We start from the raw sequence: 15,644 nt of genomic DNA, 5'->3' as shown, positions 1-15,644 counted from the left end.
CTCCACTGGGGGTGAAACAAGATCTTGATTTAACACGCAAGAAGGTTGGAGTCATGGGGCTGGACAGTCAACAACAGCCCCTTTCTGTACGTGCGAGTGGGGATGTCGGGGCAGCTTTGGGGAACAGAAACCTCAGCAACACACAAAATAAGGAAATGACCACTTGCTTCTTGCCAAGTCTGTTTATAAACAAGGGCCGAAATGCTGACATTTGAGATGTTTCTCCTTTCTGGGAAGCCAGTCTTGGCTCAGCCAGTTCCCTGTGCATGCATGGAGCAGCCACCCTGACAAAGGGAATCATGGCTCCACATTACCGGCCTCTGGTTGGGTTTTGGGCAGTGGTAGCCTGATGACCCTGATACAAGGGGGTTTAGAGGGGCAGGGAGAGAGGAGAGCTCATGTGCAACGCCGGGACTGAGGGGCTGTGCGTGTGCAAGCAGGAGATCCCCCTGCGGTCCAACGTCTACGAGGTCTACGCCACAGACAAAGACGAAGGCCTCAACGGAGCGGTGCTCTACAACCTGCTGAAAACCGGGGCGGGGAACAAAGACTGGGAGTATTTCAGCATCGACTCGGTCAGCGGGCTGATCCAGACGGCCATGCGGCTGGACCGGGAGAAGCAGGCGGTGTACAACGTGAGCCAGGCAACAGCGTGCCCGTGGGGAGGCTGTGGGGCTGCTGTGGGGCTGGTGGAATGCAAACGATGTGGTGAGGATAGTGGGAGGCAAGAGATGTGGTGGGGATGGGGTCAGCTGCCACAGTCGTGAAGATGTCACACAGCAGGAATCAGGTGGTTATCAAGTGCCATCAGGGAGTTGCATCCTGGTGGGCCAACTCCCAATCCCCTGTTAAATCCCCTCAAAAATCATCCACCACCCTCAGCGATGTCTCCTGGCCCGCGTGGCTTTGCCCAGGACGGCGCTTTTGCCTCTCTCCCCAGCTGATCATCGTGGCCTGCGACCAGGGCCAGCCAGCCTACGAGACCATGCAGCCCCTCCAGGTGGCACTCGATGACATTGATGACAACGAGCCCATCTTCCTCAGGCCACCTGTAAGGCACCAGGGTGGAGGGGACGGGACGCAGGGGGTGCAGGGATGGGGATGCCAGCGAGCATGTGTGATGGAGCTGAGCACCACCGTGGAGGGGAGCACGATGGGATTTGTCCACTTTTAGTCTTTCAAATTAAAAAAAAACCACAAACAAAAAATAAAAAACAAACACCCCGATGCTTGTAACCCTCCCTTCTCCCGGGCTCTCTGGCAGAGGGACAGTCCCCAGTACCAGGCGCTCTCCGTCCCTGAGCACTCGCAGCCTGGCACTGTGGTGGGGAATGTTACTGGGGCGGTGGACGCGGATGAGGGCTCCAACGCCATCGTCTACTACTTCATAGCAGGTGGGTGCCGAGCGGGGAGGGGAAGGGCAGCTCTGTGTCCCCACGCGCACCCCTTGCCAAGGGTTTCCATCTCTCCCATTATCTCCTCACTGCCTTTTTGCCCTGGTCAATGGGCAAGGTGGTGTTTCAGAAAGGGGATTTACTGGGGTCTGCTTTCTGTGCCCAGCTGGGAACCGGGAGAGCAACTTCCAGCTGAGCCGAGAGGGGAAACTGCAGGTCTTGCGAGACCTGGACCGGGAGAAGGAGCCGTGCTACTCCATCATCGTTAAAGCATCCAGCCAGAGGAACTGGTCCCCTCCCCGGGGCCAGCGGTGGGGCAGAACGCAGTCCTGGGACCTCAGTGGGGACCTGACCCTTCAGGAGGTGCGGATCTTCCTGGATGACATCAATGACCAGTCCCCCCAGTTCACCAAGTCGGAGTACACGGCGGGTAAGGAGTGTTGGGGAGACACTCGGGGACGGAGATGCTCTGAGGAAAATCCATCTGGGCGGAGGGGTGGTGAAACCCAGCCTGGCCCCAGGTCCCCGTCCTGTCTCTCTCTCTCAAAGGGGTTGCTACCGACGCCAAGGTGGGATCGGAATTGATCAGAGTGGTCGCGGTGGATGCCGACGTGGGCAATAACAGCCTGGTCCTGTACAACATCCTGGGCATCCGCTACATCAAGCAGCACTCCAATGACTCCGAGGAGGTGGCCAACATCTTCAGCATCGGTGTGTACCCTCATGGGCAGAGGCACCCCTGTGGCTAAAGACATCCTCATGGCTAGGGCCACTAATCCTGAGCTTATGACCATCCTTCCTCCAGGAACCCTTGATGGGATCCTGAGAACATTTGACCTGTTCACGGCCTACAACCCTGGCTACTTCGTGGTGGACATCATGGCCTCTGACCTGGTGGGTCACAACGACACAGCCATTGTGGGGATTTACATCCTGCGAGATGACCAACGGGTCAAAATCATCATCAATGAGATCCCAGACAAGGTCAGGCAGTTTGAGGAGGAGTTCATCAGCCTGCTCTCCAACATCACAGGAGCCATTGTCAACACAGATGATGTGCAGGTAACCATCCACCTTTGAGGTTGCTTACAGGGGCAGGTAACCTTCCACATGTTGCTTGGGAGGTCTCCTTTGAGGGTGCTCTCTCTGTATAAACTATAGACACCCCTGAGCTCTGAAGGTGACGGATACACCCCAGGCTGGGGTGTACTGAAGGGCTCCAGACTGGCCCCATGCCAAGCTTTGAGGGTCTCTTGCCACATGAGCACTCTTCGGGAGGAGACACCTCTCCTACACTGCAGACCTTGCTGTCTCTCCCCAGTTCCATGTTGACAAGAAAGGTCGGGTGAACTTCGCGCAGACAGAGCTCCTGATCCATGTGGTGAACAGGGAGACCAACCGCATCCTGGACGTGGAGCGGTATGTCACCCGGCCCATCACCCAGCCCATCACCTGGCCCATTGGGTCCTTGGGGAACCTCATTAATGTCAAGATGCCCAAGCACTCCTTCTTTTCCCAGGGTGATTCAGATGATAGATGAGAACAAGGAGCAGCTGAGGAACCTCTTTAGGAACTACAATGTGCTGGACGTGCAGCCCGCCATCACCGCCCGGGCCCCGGATGACCTCTCAGCGCTGCAGGTAATGGCCCAGCTGGGCCTGGAGATGGCTGCTCCGTGGCCTGGAGAGATGGTTCACCCAAATGATTTTGGATGGGTGCTCGTGGCCGGATGCTGGCTCTGTGCTGAAGGTTGCCACTGGCCCTCTGTCTCTACCAGATGGCAATCATCGTGCTGGCTGTCCTGCTCTTCCTGGCTGCCATGCTCTTCATCCTCATGAACTGGTACTACCGGACAGTGTGAGTAACACCCGGGCTCTACCCCACCGGCCACAATGTCCCCACTGGCCAAGGGGGAAATTGCCCCTCTTCTCCCAAACTACAATAGTTTTAATGCAGATATCACCTCTCCCCACCAAGCTCGCCATCCTTATAGATATGGGAGCTGTTTGTAGGGTTATTGCAAATGTGTCTCTCTTCTTCTTTCGAGCATCTTCTTTATTTTCTTCCTTGATTTGCTGTATTTCTTTCACAGGCACAAAAGGAAACTGAAAGCCATAGTGGCTGGCTCCACTGGTGAGTGGGGCTTGGGGTTTTCCAGCTGGGTGGGGGTACAGAGGGTGGATGTCACAGGGTGGGTCCCACAGCTGAGTGGGATTAGAAGCAATCCCACCCAGCAAGGCATGATGGTGGGAGAGGAGGCTTTTCTCAGCATGCAGGCTGTTATCAGCTGCATCGCAATGTGTTTCTCAGGCCACTGATGCCTTTTTGGTCACCCGGTTTCCCTCCTCCATAAAGAACTGTCCTGCCTGCCCACAGCTAGGCTGGCTTGCTGCTCAGCCCGCTGACGTGCCCCCCTGTAATCCCTCCCCCCGCCTCCCGCAGGGAACAGAGGCTTCATGGACATCATGGACATGCCAAACACCAACAAGTACTCCTTCGATGGGTGAGTTCTCCCCTGCCCTCTGCTCCCTGCTTTGTCACCTCAGTGTGGCACGTTGCAGGGTCACAGGCTGCTCCCGAGAGAGGGAAGCTGGCGTTTGGCAGCCAGGGGTGGGTTGGAGGTGGATACATGCCGCCTCTGTGCGCTGCAGAGGGATGCAGAGGGACATCTTTGCAGGGCATGATGCTGGCCCTGGGACGTGTGCTTGCCCTGAGAGCTTTCAGAGGATGGAATCATAGAATCATTTTGGTTGAAAGAAACCCTCAAGATCATAGAGTCTATCATTTAGCCTAACACCGGCACTAAACCATGTCCTTAAAAACCTCGTCTAAATGCCTTTTAAACCCCTCCAGGGATGGTGACTCCACCACTGCCCTGGGCAGCCTGTTCCAAAGCCTGACAACCCTTTCCGGGAAGAATTTTTTCCTAATATCCAATCTAAACCTCCCCTGGTGCAACTTGAGGCCATTTCCTCTCAACCTGTCACTTGTTACTTGGGAGAAGAGACCAACCCCTTCCACGCTCCAAGCTCCTTTCAGGCAGGTCAGAGATCAGAAGGTCTCCCCTTAGCTCCTGTTCTCCAGCTGAACCCCCAGCTCCCTCAGCCGCCCCCATCACACTTGTGCTCCAGCCCCTTCCCCAGCTCCGTTCCCTCCTCTGAACTCGCTCCAGCACCTCAAGGTCTTTCTTGTCATGAGGGGCCCAAAACTGACCCCAGGATTTGAGATGAGGCCTCAACAGTGCCCAATACAAGGGTACGGTCACTGCCCTGGTCCTGCTGGCAGCTCATGTTCAGCTGGCTTTACAAAAGACTTCGTGCTTGCTCCTGTGACTCCACCTCTGCCAATGCTGGCCAGGCTGGGGGTCAGTAGAGATGACAGGCAGGTGTCAACACACGTCTGGATCCAGAGCAGCTGAACACATGTCTGCACAGGGCAGGAGGAGGCAGCGCAACCTCAGCATCTGTGGATGGGGTTCAGGATGCTGCCGGGTTTTCAGGCGGTCTTTGCACGTGCTGAGGGCTGCTCCTCTCCCCGGGCAGGGCCAACCCGGTGTGGCTGGACCCCTTCTGCAGGAACATGGAGCTGGCAGCACAGGCAGAGCATGAGGATGACCTACCGGAGAACCTGAGCGAGATCACCGACCTCTGGAACAGCCCTGCCCGCACCCATGTGAGATACAGCCCTGCCGGGGGACACTCCTTTCCCACGCCCAGCACTTGTGCCACCTCCTCAGCTGCTCTCTCCTCTTGCAGGGGACCTTCGGGAGAGAGCCCTCTGCGGCCAAGCCCGAGGACGACCGCTACCTGCGGGCAGCCATCCAGGAGTATGACAACATCGCCAAGTTGGGGCAGATCATGCGGGAGGGACCCATCAAGGTGAGTGATGAGCGTGTCTTCTCCTATTGCTACAACTCCCAGATTCATGGCCGTGACACCGGAGGGTGGTGTTCCTCGAAAAAAATGCTGGGATGAGGCCAGCCTCCCTTTGAGCAAGCCATCTCCCTCGGGTAACCCATCGTCTCTCCCGCTTCGCCCAGGGCTCTCTCCTGAAGGTGGTCCTGGATGATTACATGCGCTTGAAAAAGCTCTTTGCCCAGCGGATGGTGCATAAAGCCACCGCCAGTCAGGGGGACCATTCCTCAGTCTCGGAGGTAGACAGAGTGTGCACGGGCGTGGGGAGATGTTTGCTGTGCCCTCTGGGATGCAGTGTGTCTTCCTGGCGTCTGTCTGTCATCTCTCCATCTCCCCACCAAGGCACAGCTGTTCCGCCAAGGCTGGCCAAGCAGCTGCAGGTCCCTGCAGACACAGAGGGACATCTTCCCTCCCCTCTGCTCCTCGTCAGTCCAGCAGCTTTTGATGCAAAAAGTCAGGGACAGAGAGTTTTTGGTGCAGGAGGAAACAGCTCCTCCCACAGTGTTTTCCTCCTTCATGGGGGCAAAACGTGGGACAAAGAGAGCAGAGGATGTTGTTCCAAAACCAGGGTTCTGTCGACTGGGGTGCAATTAAGCCATGTTGTAGCACGCAGAGATGACGCTTTTTTTTTTTTTTTAATTACAGAGTTGTACAGGTCTGCATGCTGGAGTAAAGGCAGCACACCAGAGAGAAAAGTAACAGCCATTATATACAAATTCTTATCACTACTCAGGGCAGTCCTAACGAGCTGGTTGGCTGCGCGTTTGCATCCCGGTTACGTAATCATTTTAGCATATAATGACCAATGTTCAGCTAAAGGACACTTTATCTGACAGTCTTGAGATGTGTGTTTAAAACAAGACTCAGCTAATTGTGAGGCTCCAAATCATCTAAAGCTGCAAGGTCAGTAGCCTCTGTAGTCTCTGATTAGGTGTTTTGCAAATCACTCTTTGTTAGGGGAGCAGGCTGACCTAAAACTGAGAGGGTTTGCTGATCTTCAGGTTCGCAACTGCCAACAGGATTCATTCTTTTAGGCGGTAACGACTCCAAGGAGAGCAGTGGGATGGGAGACACCTTTCAGCCCTTCTGCCCTCTCCCTCCTCACCGTTATTCCCCCTCCAGCCCCATCCCGGCTGGATGCTTTCCCTCAGCTTCTCTCCTTGTCTACCTCCTCCCCTACCACCCCAAATCCCAACCCGGGTCCAACCCCCTCCTCGGGGGTGCTGTAGGACACACCACCCAGCTGCCTGAGGTGGGATAAGCGAGAGGGGTCTGGCTGCAGATCATCATGACGCTGGTGACCCTCATCACCATGCTCTGAGGTTGCTTCCAAAGGTGCTGGGCTCCGGCATCGCCGGAGATTCGGAGCCGGGGAAGCCAGAATCTGTTCACCAGATGATGATTCCCCTGCTTCATTGACCTTTTGCAGCTGATCCAGAAGGAGCTGGAGGAGGAAGAGGAGGAGGAGCGTGGCCCCAGCCAGGGCAGCCTCCGCTTCCGCCACAAGCAGCCGGTGGAGCTGAAAGGTCCAGACGGCATCCACGTGGTGCACGGCAGCACGGGCACGCTGCTGGCCTCCGACCTCAACAGCCTGCCCGAGGACGACCAGAAGGTTCTGGGTCGCTCGCTGGAGACTCTGACGGCTGATTGCGGGGGCTACAGCGACCACAACGCCCGCACCGAGTCGGCCAAGTCCACCCCCCTGCACAAGATGCGGGAGGTGATCATGGAGAGCCCGCTGGAGATCACTGAGTTATGACGAGCGCTGGCGGTGGCTCCTCTAGGCAAGCGGGGGTCGGCAGGGACAAAGCACAGACCAGGGGGCTGTGGCGGGGGCTGGGGGCACCCCGAAACTGGTGCTTGGCCCCCCCCTTCCCCTGCAGAAGGAGTCCAGGCCAACCAGTGCCGTTCGCTCCAGAGCTTGGCCCTGGGAAAGGGCTCTCAGGACCGGTTTGCTTTTACTCGCCTGTCATTTATCCATGAAAGCATTAGTTGGGGTTTTTTTTTAATTATTTTTCTTATTTTAAAAAAAAAAAAAAAAAAAAGGTCTTTTTTTTAAAAAAAAAAAGAAAAGCTAACTGAATCCAATGAGAGTCCAGGCTGGGCAGGGGTGATGGCGCGATGCAGCGAAGGGGCAGATGATGCGCCACTGCAGCATCCCCAGGCACAGGCTGGGGACAAGCAGCTGTCGCACCTTGGGCACGGGGAGGGCCGGGGCAGCACGGGGAGGGGCCGTGTCTGTTTGGCATTAACATCACCTTTCCGGCAAGGAAAGACCCAAAAAAAAAAAAAAAAAATTATTATGAAAAAAACAAAGACATTTCTCCATTTTGCTGGCTTTACCAAAACATGTTGCAACATGGAAAAAGAGACTGAGAAGAAGTGGGGCTTCTGGCTGTGGCGTGCTCGTGCGTGTCTTTTCTTGCCTTTTTCTTTCCCCTTCTCTTGCTTTTGGGTTTGTTCGTTCGGGGGTTTGTTTCCAGTCGTAACCTTGTGGAGAGTTTCGGGCACGGTCTGTTACGGGACTCAGAAATACACTGTCTATGGCTTTGGGTAACCTGTCTGTCGTCCTTCCTCCCCGGATTCATCATCCCCAAACCTCCTTTTGAAGATAAAAGCCTCCTTTTTCCCTTAATTCACTCCTAAATTCATCACCGTCTTTGAGATTCTACTGCAAGTGTTGCTGCACCCCGGATTTTTGGGGCTCCCCCAGGTTTGCACCCCAGAAGAAGGAGGAAGGAGACAACAAGCAGGGATCACGGGAAGAGTTTATTTGGGTGAGATGCTCCCGTGCACACTCAGGACCAGGCACTGCGGGTGTCCCCCCTCCTGTGGTGGGGAGGGACGAGCCAGAACCCCACTGTCCCTCACCACCACAGCTGGGGCAGCACAGGACCCAACTTTTCCTCCAAACTCGCTCATTTTTTTGTTCAGGGGATACTTAAATATATATATACCTCCAGCAATCACCTGGACACAAAATCAGTGTACTGCAGATGTCGTGCAAAGCCGGGCATTGCAGGTAAATTTAATCCACTTTGTTTCTTTAGCTGGTGACCAAGGGGGAAAAAAAAAATAAAATAAAAAATAAAAAGCCACCCCACTTTAAAGAGGGACCAGGAAAGCGGGCTTGCCAAAAGCCAACGAGACCTGTGGTGTGAGGCTGCCAACGGCCGGCAGTGGGGGAACCGGCGTCTGGGCAGCAGAAACCATCCCAGCCCACGGGGATGGAGCCACGTTGCAGGATCTGGGCTCCACAAGTGGTTCAGGGTGGGATGGGGATAGAAGAGGGGATGGGGATGGCGATAGAGGTGGGGATGGGGATTTGGCAATCACTGTTTGCGATGGCAGGTGTCCCAAGGGAAGGGGTCCACGATCCTGAACCAAAACGGCAGGGCAAGCCCAGGCAGCCGGGGAGGTGGCCTCCTAGTTCCATATGTGACGCTGACAGTGCTCCACAGCCTGTGGGAGAGACAGGAGGAGATGATGGGGGGAGTCAGGGCCCCCCAGCACCCTGCCCACCCAGGGGAGGGGACGCTCACGACACTTACGTGGCACTCAACTGCCGTGGCCATGTTCTTGCACCAGTAGTCGGGACCCCAGGCACAGGGGTCCGAGTCCAGCTCATCTTCCTCGGGTGAGTCACAGGCTCTAATTTTCTGCATTGCAGAGAAAAAAATAATGAAGGAGGAAGAAAAAAGAAATCGCGGACAAAAAGATGCCCACGTCAGTCTGGGCTGCCCCATGGCACAGGGACACTTACGGTGCAGATGAAGGTGGGGTCCATCATCTGCACAAGGAGCCGGATGGCCGCCGGCTCGTACTGCACCACGAGCGCCTCGCACTGGGATGGAGAGAGGGGGTGAGCCCATAGTGGGGGGCAGCTGGGTCCCCCCCAGGCTGGGTGCTCTCCCCACAGCTCACCTGGCCGGTGAGCGGCGTGGGCAGCATCTCGCAGCCCTTCTCCAGGATGTCGCCCAGCTCTGCCAGCGTCTCGTTCTTCAGCAGCTCGTTATCGAAGTAGGTGATGACGAGCTGGCAGACGTTGCAGAAGGTCCCAGCACCCACTTCCAGCTGCTCCAGTGCCCCTGTGGGGCATGGAGGGGGGGCCGTTAGCACCCCCCATCACCCCACTGGCCAGGGACCCGGTGTCTGGGTGCCAGCTGGGTCCCCCTGGGCTCACCTGGGTGGGTGTCCCCGCTGCGGGGACAGCAGTGCAGCATGGTGCAGACGGCGGCCGGGTCGGTGGCCTCCAGCAGCATGATGACCACGGCTTTGCCATAGGAATCCACAAAGTCCTTGCACTGGCCGATGACACTGTGGGGCAGCATGTAGCACACCTTCTCGATGTCGTTCACCAGTTGCTCCTGCCAGGAGAAAACAGGCAGAGGGAAACCTCCCCAAACTCCTAGCTGCCCCCTTTTTCCCCACCACCAATTCCCAGAGCTGGGCTCACCTCCGTCATGTTGTTCTCCAGGAGGCTCTCAGCCGCCTTCACAGCGAACTGGCACATCTCACACAGCGGCGTGGTCCCCTCCCCATCCTGCTGGGACAAGGCAGTGGGATGCACATCGCATCCCCCGCTACTGCCACCCTCACCCCACCCAGACATCACCCCCCCCCGCCAAAGATATTTCCCACCTTTTAACCAACAGGGATGCTCAAGGTAAAAAAAAAAAAAAAAAAAAAGGCAAAATACGGCTCCCCACTCCCAGCATTTGAATTTTAAGGAGTGTGGCGTGCCCCTGCTTACCCCCAGTGTGCTCAGGACATGTGTCACCTTCTGCGTGAGCAGCGTGTGCAGGGGCAGCACCGAGGCGGAGGAGCAGAGTCCCAGGTGGCCACACAGCTCCATGGGGTCCTGGGGAGAGAGAGAGAGAGATAGACACCCCGAATCGAGTGGGCATCACCCCACCCCGGGAGGGTGAGCCTGTGCCCCCCCTTCCCCGTGAAGGGTAATTTCAGCACATCGGGGCGCGGGTCTCGCTTACCTCAGCCTGCTGCCAGTGGAAGGGCCGGAAAAGGGCAGGAACAAAGTATAAAGAAAAAAGAAAAAAGCCAGAGAGAGGGGGAAACATATTTAAAAGTTTATAGGAATGTAAGCAATGGGATTAATTTAAAAAAAAAAAAAAAAAGAGCAGACCCTCACTTCTGCCACTAAGACCCCATATCTTTGCCTTTCGGCCCCTCCACCGCCCCCGGGGAGCCCATCACCCACTTACCAAGTGCCGGAGCAGCCGGGTGGCCACATCGGTGTGCTCAGCCAGGTGCCGCCTGCACTGTGAGGACGAGACAGGGTGTCGGCATCCCTGGGGGGGGACACCCCAGCACCCAACCAGACGCCCCAGCCACGAAAGATGCTCCCACGCTGCGGTGACTTGGGGAGGAGGGGAAGCCCCGTGGGACGCCGGTGCCCTTACCCAGTGTGCCAGGTGGGGTGCCAGGACCCCGCACGCCCGCTCGGTGTGGGCCACCAGCGCCTGGGCGAAGGCGGCGTTGGTCCCCAGCTCCATTTGCATGGCTGCCACCAGCTGCAGGCACTGCCCACACTCTTCCTCTACCTCCTGTGGGAGAACATGGGCAGGGACACATCGGCACACACCTCCCCAAAGTAAAACTGAGCGCCCCTGCCCCCCGCGCCTGGATTTAAATGCCGGTCACAATCTGGGGCAGCTCTTTGGCCAGCATCTCTGTGGTCCCCCCTGGATCCTGCAATATCCCCGCCCTGAATTGGTGCGGCCCCTAATCAGATGCCATTTCTGCTGTGCAGTAATTTTAATTTTTTTTTTCTTTTTAATTATTAAATAGGTGATTCTCACCCTTGAGCAGCATCAATGGCATTCCTGCCCGTGCCACGGTACCTGGGCCTCGCGGCGAGGGGGGTTCTGGGGATGGAGCAGCAGCGGCACGTTGGCGATGAAGGGGGAGACCACGTCAGCAAAGTCCTGAGCGGGGCCCACGGGGGCCGGTGGTGGCTTCTGGAACTTCAGGGCCCCCGTGGGGCTTTCCCGGGGCTGGCACAGCTTGATGGTCCCACACACCGCCTTGGGGTTTGACTGCAGGAGCAGAGGGATGGGGGCTTGGGGCTGTCCCATCGCCCCGCTCCCCTCTGGGTTGTTTCCATCCCCATCTCACAAAGGCTTTGTCCCAGGTTCCAAGAGCCCCCAGACATCCCAAACCAAGGCGTGGGGGGGGGTCCCCGCCAGTTACCAGCACTTGCTTGCCCAACTGGACAAGGACGAGCATGCCGGTGTCCACCATCTTCTTGCACTTGACAGACCAGTCCTGGAAGGGCAGGTACTGGCATTTCTTGTCCAAGAAGAGTCGCATTTTTTCCTAGGTGAGAAGAAGAGAGCTCAGGGCTGAGCTGGCCCCACGGTGGAGCTGAGGGAGGGGGAAACACCAGCCCCGCGCCCCCCAAGCCGTGACCCACCACAGTGCAGTTGTCCTGCAGGATCTTGCCCACCACGGAGACCGCCACCTGGCACAGGTGACACGGGAACCCCTTCTGCTGAGAGAGAGGACGCGTCAGGGTCTTGCCATGGCACCAATACCCTCAGCTTCTTCCCACAAATCCCATCCCTCCACCCCAGAAACACCCCACTAAGGGACTCTTGGGAATATCTTGGGGTACCCGCTCATTTTTGCCATGCACCCTGCAGAATCCCAGTTCTATGTGAACCCCCCCAGTTGGGCAATGTCACTGGTTCATACATTGCTCCTTGAGAACACCAGCAGACGCTTCTCTGGGTGACCAGCTTGGGGGCAGCCAGGCTGAGTTCCCCCCGCCCCAGCCCCACATTTTGGGGCAGGATGGGCACATTCCTCCATCCCCCTGCTCCCGGCACGGTTACCCGCAGGCCCTGGTCCCAGGCGGTGAGCCGGCACAGCTGCAGTGCCCCACATCTGGCCGCCGTCACCGCGTCACGGCACCAGTCCTCCGGCTTCTCATCGCACTTGTGGAGGGGGCTGGCCCCGACTGTGGGGTGGGGGAGAAGAGACTGTCACCCCCCGGGGCACCCCAAGACCACCTCCTGCCCCGCACCAACCCAGCGCCCCGACCCGAGGGTGATGCTCCTCACCCTCCCGCTGGGATTCACCCTCGGCTTTTGCAATGTTGGTGGGGTCGCTGGGTTTTATAAATGGTTTTCTTAGGCCCAGCAAAGCTCAGCTTTGCCAGGCTACCACGTGACGCTGGCTTTGCCAACGGGATGTCACAGCAGCTTCGGGCCAACATCAAATGCAAAGTGAATTTGGGGGCTCATCCTCAGCCTCACGGCACTCTTCAACGTCCTGCTTACAAAAAACAGCAACAAATCTTGCAAAAGGAGCCAGCACTCAGCTGCCAGTTAGCCACACCACGGCTCCCTGCAATGATTGAGCAACCCCATTTCTGGGTGTTTTTTCTTTTTTCTTTTTTTTTTTTTTTTTTCTCATTTCCTCCCAACGACAGCATTTTCCCCTGGCTGCAAATCCCTGGCATGACAGCGGTGGTGTCAGCCAGCCCAGCAGTGGCGTGGCACAAACACCAGTGGTTTAATTGCCACCTTGGCATGTCAGGGATTAATTTGTGATGGGGCAAGTTTGTTCCCACTGGGGGCTGCACCCAGACGCCTCGTGTCCATGTCCCCAGCCCTAGGATGCGGCTGGGGAGGAGGCGAGGAGCCCACACCACCCAAGCCCTTCGCTGCCCTGCTTGGGCCAGGAGCTGCTCCAGAATATTGAGGGGTGCAGGGGGAACAGCACATGGACAGACAGACAGACAGACAGACAGACCCTGCTGCATCCTCTCTTGCAGCTGGCGTTTCTAAGGAAAGCACAGGCCCCCAGAGCACTCGGAGCCACGTTTTACCACCCAGCCCTGGCCGTAGGATCGTGCACGGCAGGAATAAAACCAAAGGCACGAGCTGCTCCCTCCACCCACACTTCCCTTATCAGGTTTCTCCCCAAAAGCTGCTTTTCCGGCATGTCGGATTCTGGCAACGCCTTCAGCTCACCCACGGGAGGTGCTGGGGCAGCAGCTTGAGATGCCCAGGACCACCCACGGGTGGAGGCTGTGGAGAGGGGGCTCCCGAGCCCCCCACCAGCCCTGCCTGCTCCCAGAAGTGCTGACGCAGGCTCTCTGCGTACCAGGAGGTGGTTTCAGCCCGATTACCCCATTGGGCTGACGGCAGCAGCGGGGCAGGAGCGAGCCCTGGGGCAGGGCGAGTCCCCCCGGGTTCCCATGCCTTCCCACACACCTCTCTGACAGCGCGATGCTGCAGTCACCGCATCAGCTGAGAGATATAAATATATTGTTTTTTTAACCCTGGCGCTAGCATCAGGGCAAACAGGAATGGCAAGTCAGTGGATGAGTTCAGGGGAAGCACCCAAATTTAAAAAAAAAAAAAAAAAAGGAAGAGAAAGGAGGCAACAACCCACAGCTTGTCCTACCTGACCCACAGACACGAGCATCTCTTCCAGTTCTGTGCTGGAGACCAGACCAGCGACATAAGGATGCTGCTGGTAATGGTGTTGAGAGGATTTTGCTGGTCTAAAGGCGACCAGCGGCTTGGACCTGCTCCTTTCTAGCTCATGGCAGCTCTCAGCTCAGTGCTTCTTCCTCACTCTGCTCAAGCTGAAACTTGGGCAACAAGTGCTGAGCCAGAAAAATAATTAATGCTAATCATAACACCCAACAGCTGAGAACAGGGGGAGCTTCTCCAGGTGGAAAGCATCACCACAGGGCAAGCAACTGGGGCAATCAGTGCCTCGTGAGCTCTCCTCCATGTTTCAAACATGGCAGCAGGACATCAGACAATGCCATTTTCAGCAAAGCCCTGGCTTGAAGTGCAGGACAAGGCAGGGATGCTCCCGTGCCACCCTGGTGGCCCCAGGCCCGCTGGCACTGACCCATCCCCAGCTGCCAGGTCCCTGGGGTGGGCTTTGCTCAGGGGGGCTCCAGCACCGAGCTCCAGCTCTGGCAGGGCTGTGCCGGCATTATGCAGAGTCCCGGAGCGTGCCGGCCGAGCCAGCTGAGCCTGGCGAGCAGGTTGTGATGTAAACCCCGGGGGTGGTGGTGTGGGCCCCGACGCCCCAGTTCCCACCTGGGTGCACGCCCCTGTTGCAGCAAAAAAAAAAAAAAAAAAAATCATAAATACGCTCTTCCCAGCATCAAAACCCTTCTCCAAGGCTCTTGCAGGGTCCCACCATGCCGTGCAGCCACCACAGAAGCCACCACGGGCTTCCCCAGGGCAGGCGGTGCCCCAACGATGGACGTGCCGAGCGTGGGTGAACTTTCCTGCTCCGCCTGTTGCCAACTGGAACACCCCGGCACATCGTCTCCCCAGCATCGGGCCACGCGCACGTGGGCACGACTCCTCCACCACAAAGCTGGTGCTTGGGCAGGTCACATCGGAGGAGCCCAGTGATAAGCATAGAGAAGGAGTTCTTCCCTCTAAAAGGGGTATTTTTTGCCTACAACAGCAGCCTCCCTGGGGAAGTTTCCCCCAAGAATAAGCAATTTCCTCTTGAGCAAGGACCAGAAGTCAGAAACAGGCTCTTCCCACCCTGTTTCCTGGGGATAAGCCAGGTGTCACCTTCCCCCTCTCATCAAGGGGATGCCAAGGGGACAGCAGCATGAGCTTGTCCCTGGGAAGATCTGCTCTAATACCCAAAGTGTCAATGCTGAGAGGTCTCCAAAGGCAGAGAGGGCTGCAGTGTCACGCCCCGTCACCCTGCCCAGAGCTCAGTGGAGGAGCCTTGCCACCTCCTGCACCTCCTACAAGGCCCCTAAGGACAGAGGCAGCTTCAGGTGGCACCACAGTCACGCAAGGACAAGAACGTAGTTTCCCCCAAATCACACGTACAGAGCGGGCAGACAAAGCAGCCCTCTCCCGTATTGCCATCAGCCAGCCTCCCTTCCTCCATGCACCAGCTTCATCCAAATCCCCACGGGCCAGAGAAAGGAGGGAGCAAAGCACTTTTTGCCCAAAAAAAAAACCATCTTCAAGGGCAGAATGTTCACATTCAGGTGGGCAAGAGGTGAAGCAGCTGGTGGTGCCTCCTAACTCCACCACAGAGGGATGAGGAACCACACTATGGAGCTTAAACCCCTGGGCTGGGCCTATTTTTTGGGGGTTGGGGCAGGTTTTCTGGGCTCTCCTCAAGTCCTGCCCCCAGGCCTTACCTTGGTAGGAACCCAGGCACAGGAAAAGGATCAGCACCAAGCCACCCCATCTGCTCTCCATGCCGTTCCCAAGAGAGTCCTCAGTGGCTGGTTCCTCTCCTGCGCTGCTTCCCAGACTGAGGAATCTTGGATGGGCTGGGAGAAGCAGTGAGAATCCACACCTACACA

The 15,644-nt window shown here is 57.0% G+C and overlaps 2 protein-coding genes across 2 annotated transcripts in view; one reads left to right on the top strand and one right to left on the bottom strand.

Moving 5' to 3' along the window:
• The window catches only part of CDH23 (cadherin related 23), a 193,365-nt gene extending 186,298 nt beyond the window's left edge, over positions 1-7,067 (top strand). The window contains exons 51-64 of the mRNA XM_065638593.1: positions 438-680; positions 719-1,051; positions 1,265-1,394; positions 1,561-1,824; positions 1,944-2,105; positions 2,200-2,456; positions 2,716-2,813; positions 2,914-3,034; positions 3,172-3,251; positions 3,487-3,527; positions 3,837-3,897; positions 4,937-5,066; positions 5,150-5,272; positions 6,738-7,067. Coding sequence (XP_065494665.1) covers positions 438-680; positions 719-1,051; positions 1,265-1,394; positions 1,561-1,824; positions 1,944-2,105; positions 2,200-2,456; positions 2,716-2,813; positions 2,914-3,034; positions 3,172-3,251; positions 3,487-3,527; positions 3,837-3,897; positions 4,937-5,066; positions 5,150-5,272; positions 6,738-7,067 — 2,373 coding nt within the window. The remainder of the gene's footprint in view (positions 1-437; positions 681-718; positions 1,052-1,264; positions 1,395-1,560; positions 1,825-1,943; positions 2,106-2,199; positions 2,457-2,715; positions 2,814-2,913; positions 3,035-3,171; positions 3,252-3,486; positions 3,528-3,836; positions 3,898-4,936; positions 5,067-5,149; positions 5,273-6,737) is intronic.
• A 998-nt stretch (positions 7,068-8,065) lies between these two features.
• Positions 8,066-15,577, bottom strand: LOC135990679 (prosaposin-like). Its single transcript, XM_065638594.1, has 15 exons — positions 15,477-15,577; positions 12,163-12,287; positions 11,742-11,816; positions 11,519-11,644; positions 11,170-11,364; positions 10,729-10,872; positions 10,531-10,587; positions 10,300-10,308; positions 10,062-10,169; positions 9,765-9,851; positions 9,492-9,675; positions 9,233-9,396; positions 9,072-9,152; positions 8,860-8,967; positions 8,066-8,770 (listed from the first exon to the last, which is right to left on the bottom strand). The coding sequence occupies exons 1-15, from the start codon at positions 15,535-15,537 to the stop codon at positions 8,735-8,737; spliced, it is 1,560 nt and encodes a 519-aa protein (XP_065494666.1). The 5' UTR covers positions 15,538-15,577; the 3' UTR covers positions 8,066-8,734.
• Positions 15,578-15,644: the final 67 nt, after the last annotated feature.

Source organism: Caloenas nicobarica, chromosome 7 (assembly GCF_036013445.1).
Source record: "Caloenas nicobarica isolate bCalNic1 chromosome 7, bCalNic1.hap1, whole genome shotgun sequence".
In the NCBI taxonomy this organism is placed as follows: domain Eukaryota; kingdom Metazoa; phylum Chordata; class Aves; order Columbiformes; family Columbidae; genus Caloenas; species Caloenas nicobarica.
Note: the sequence above shows the minus strand (reverse complement) of the source record. Positions and strands in the feature narration are given on the sequence as shown.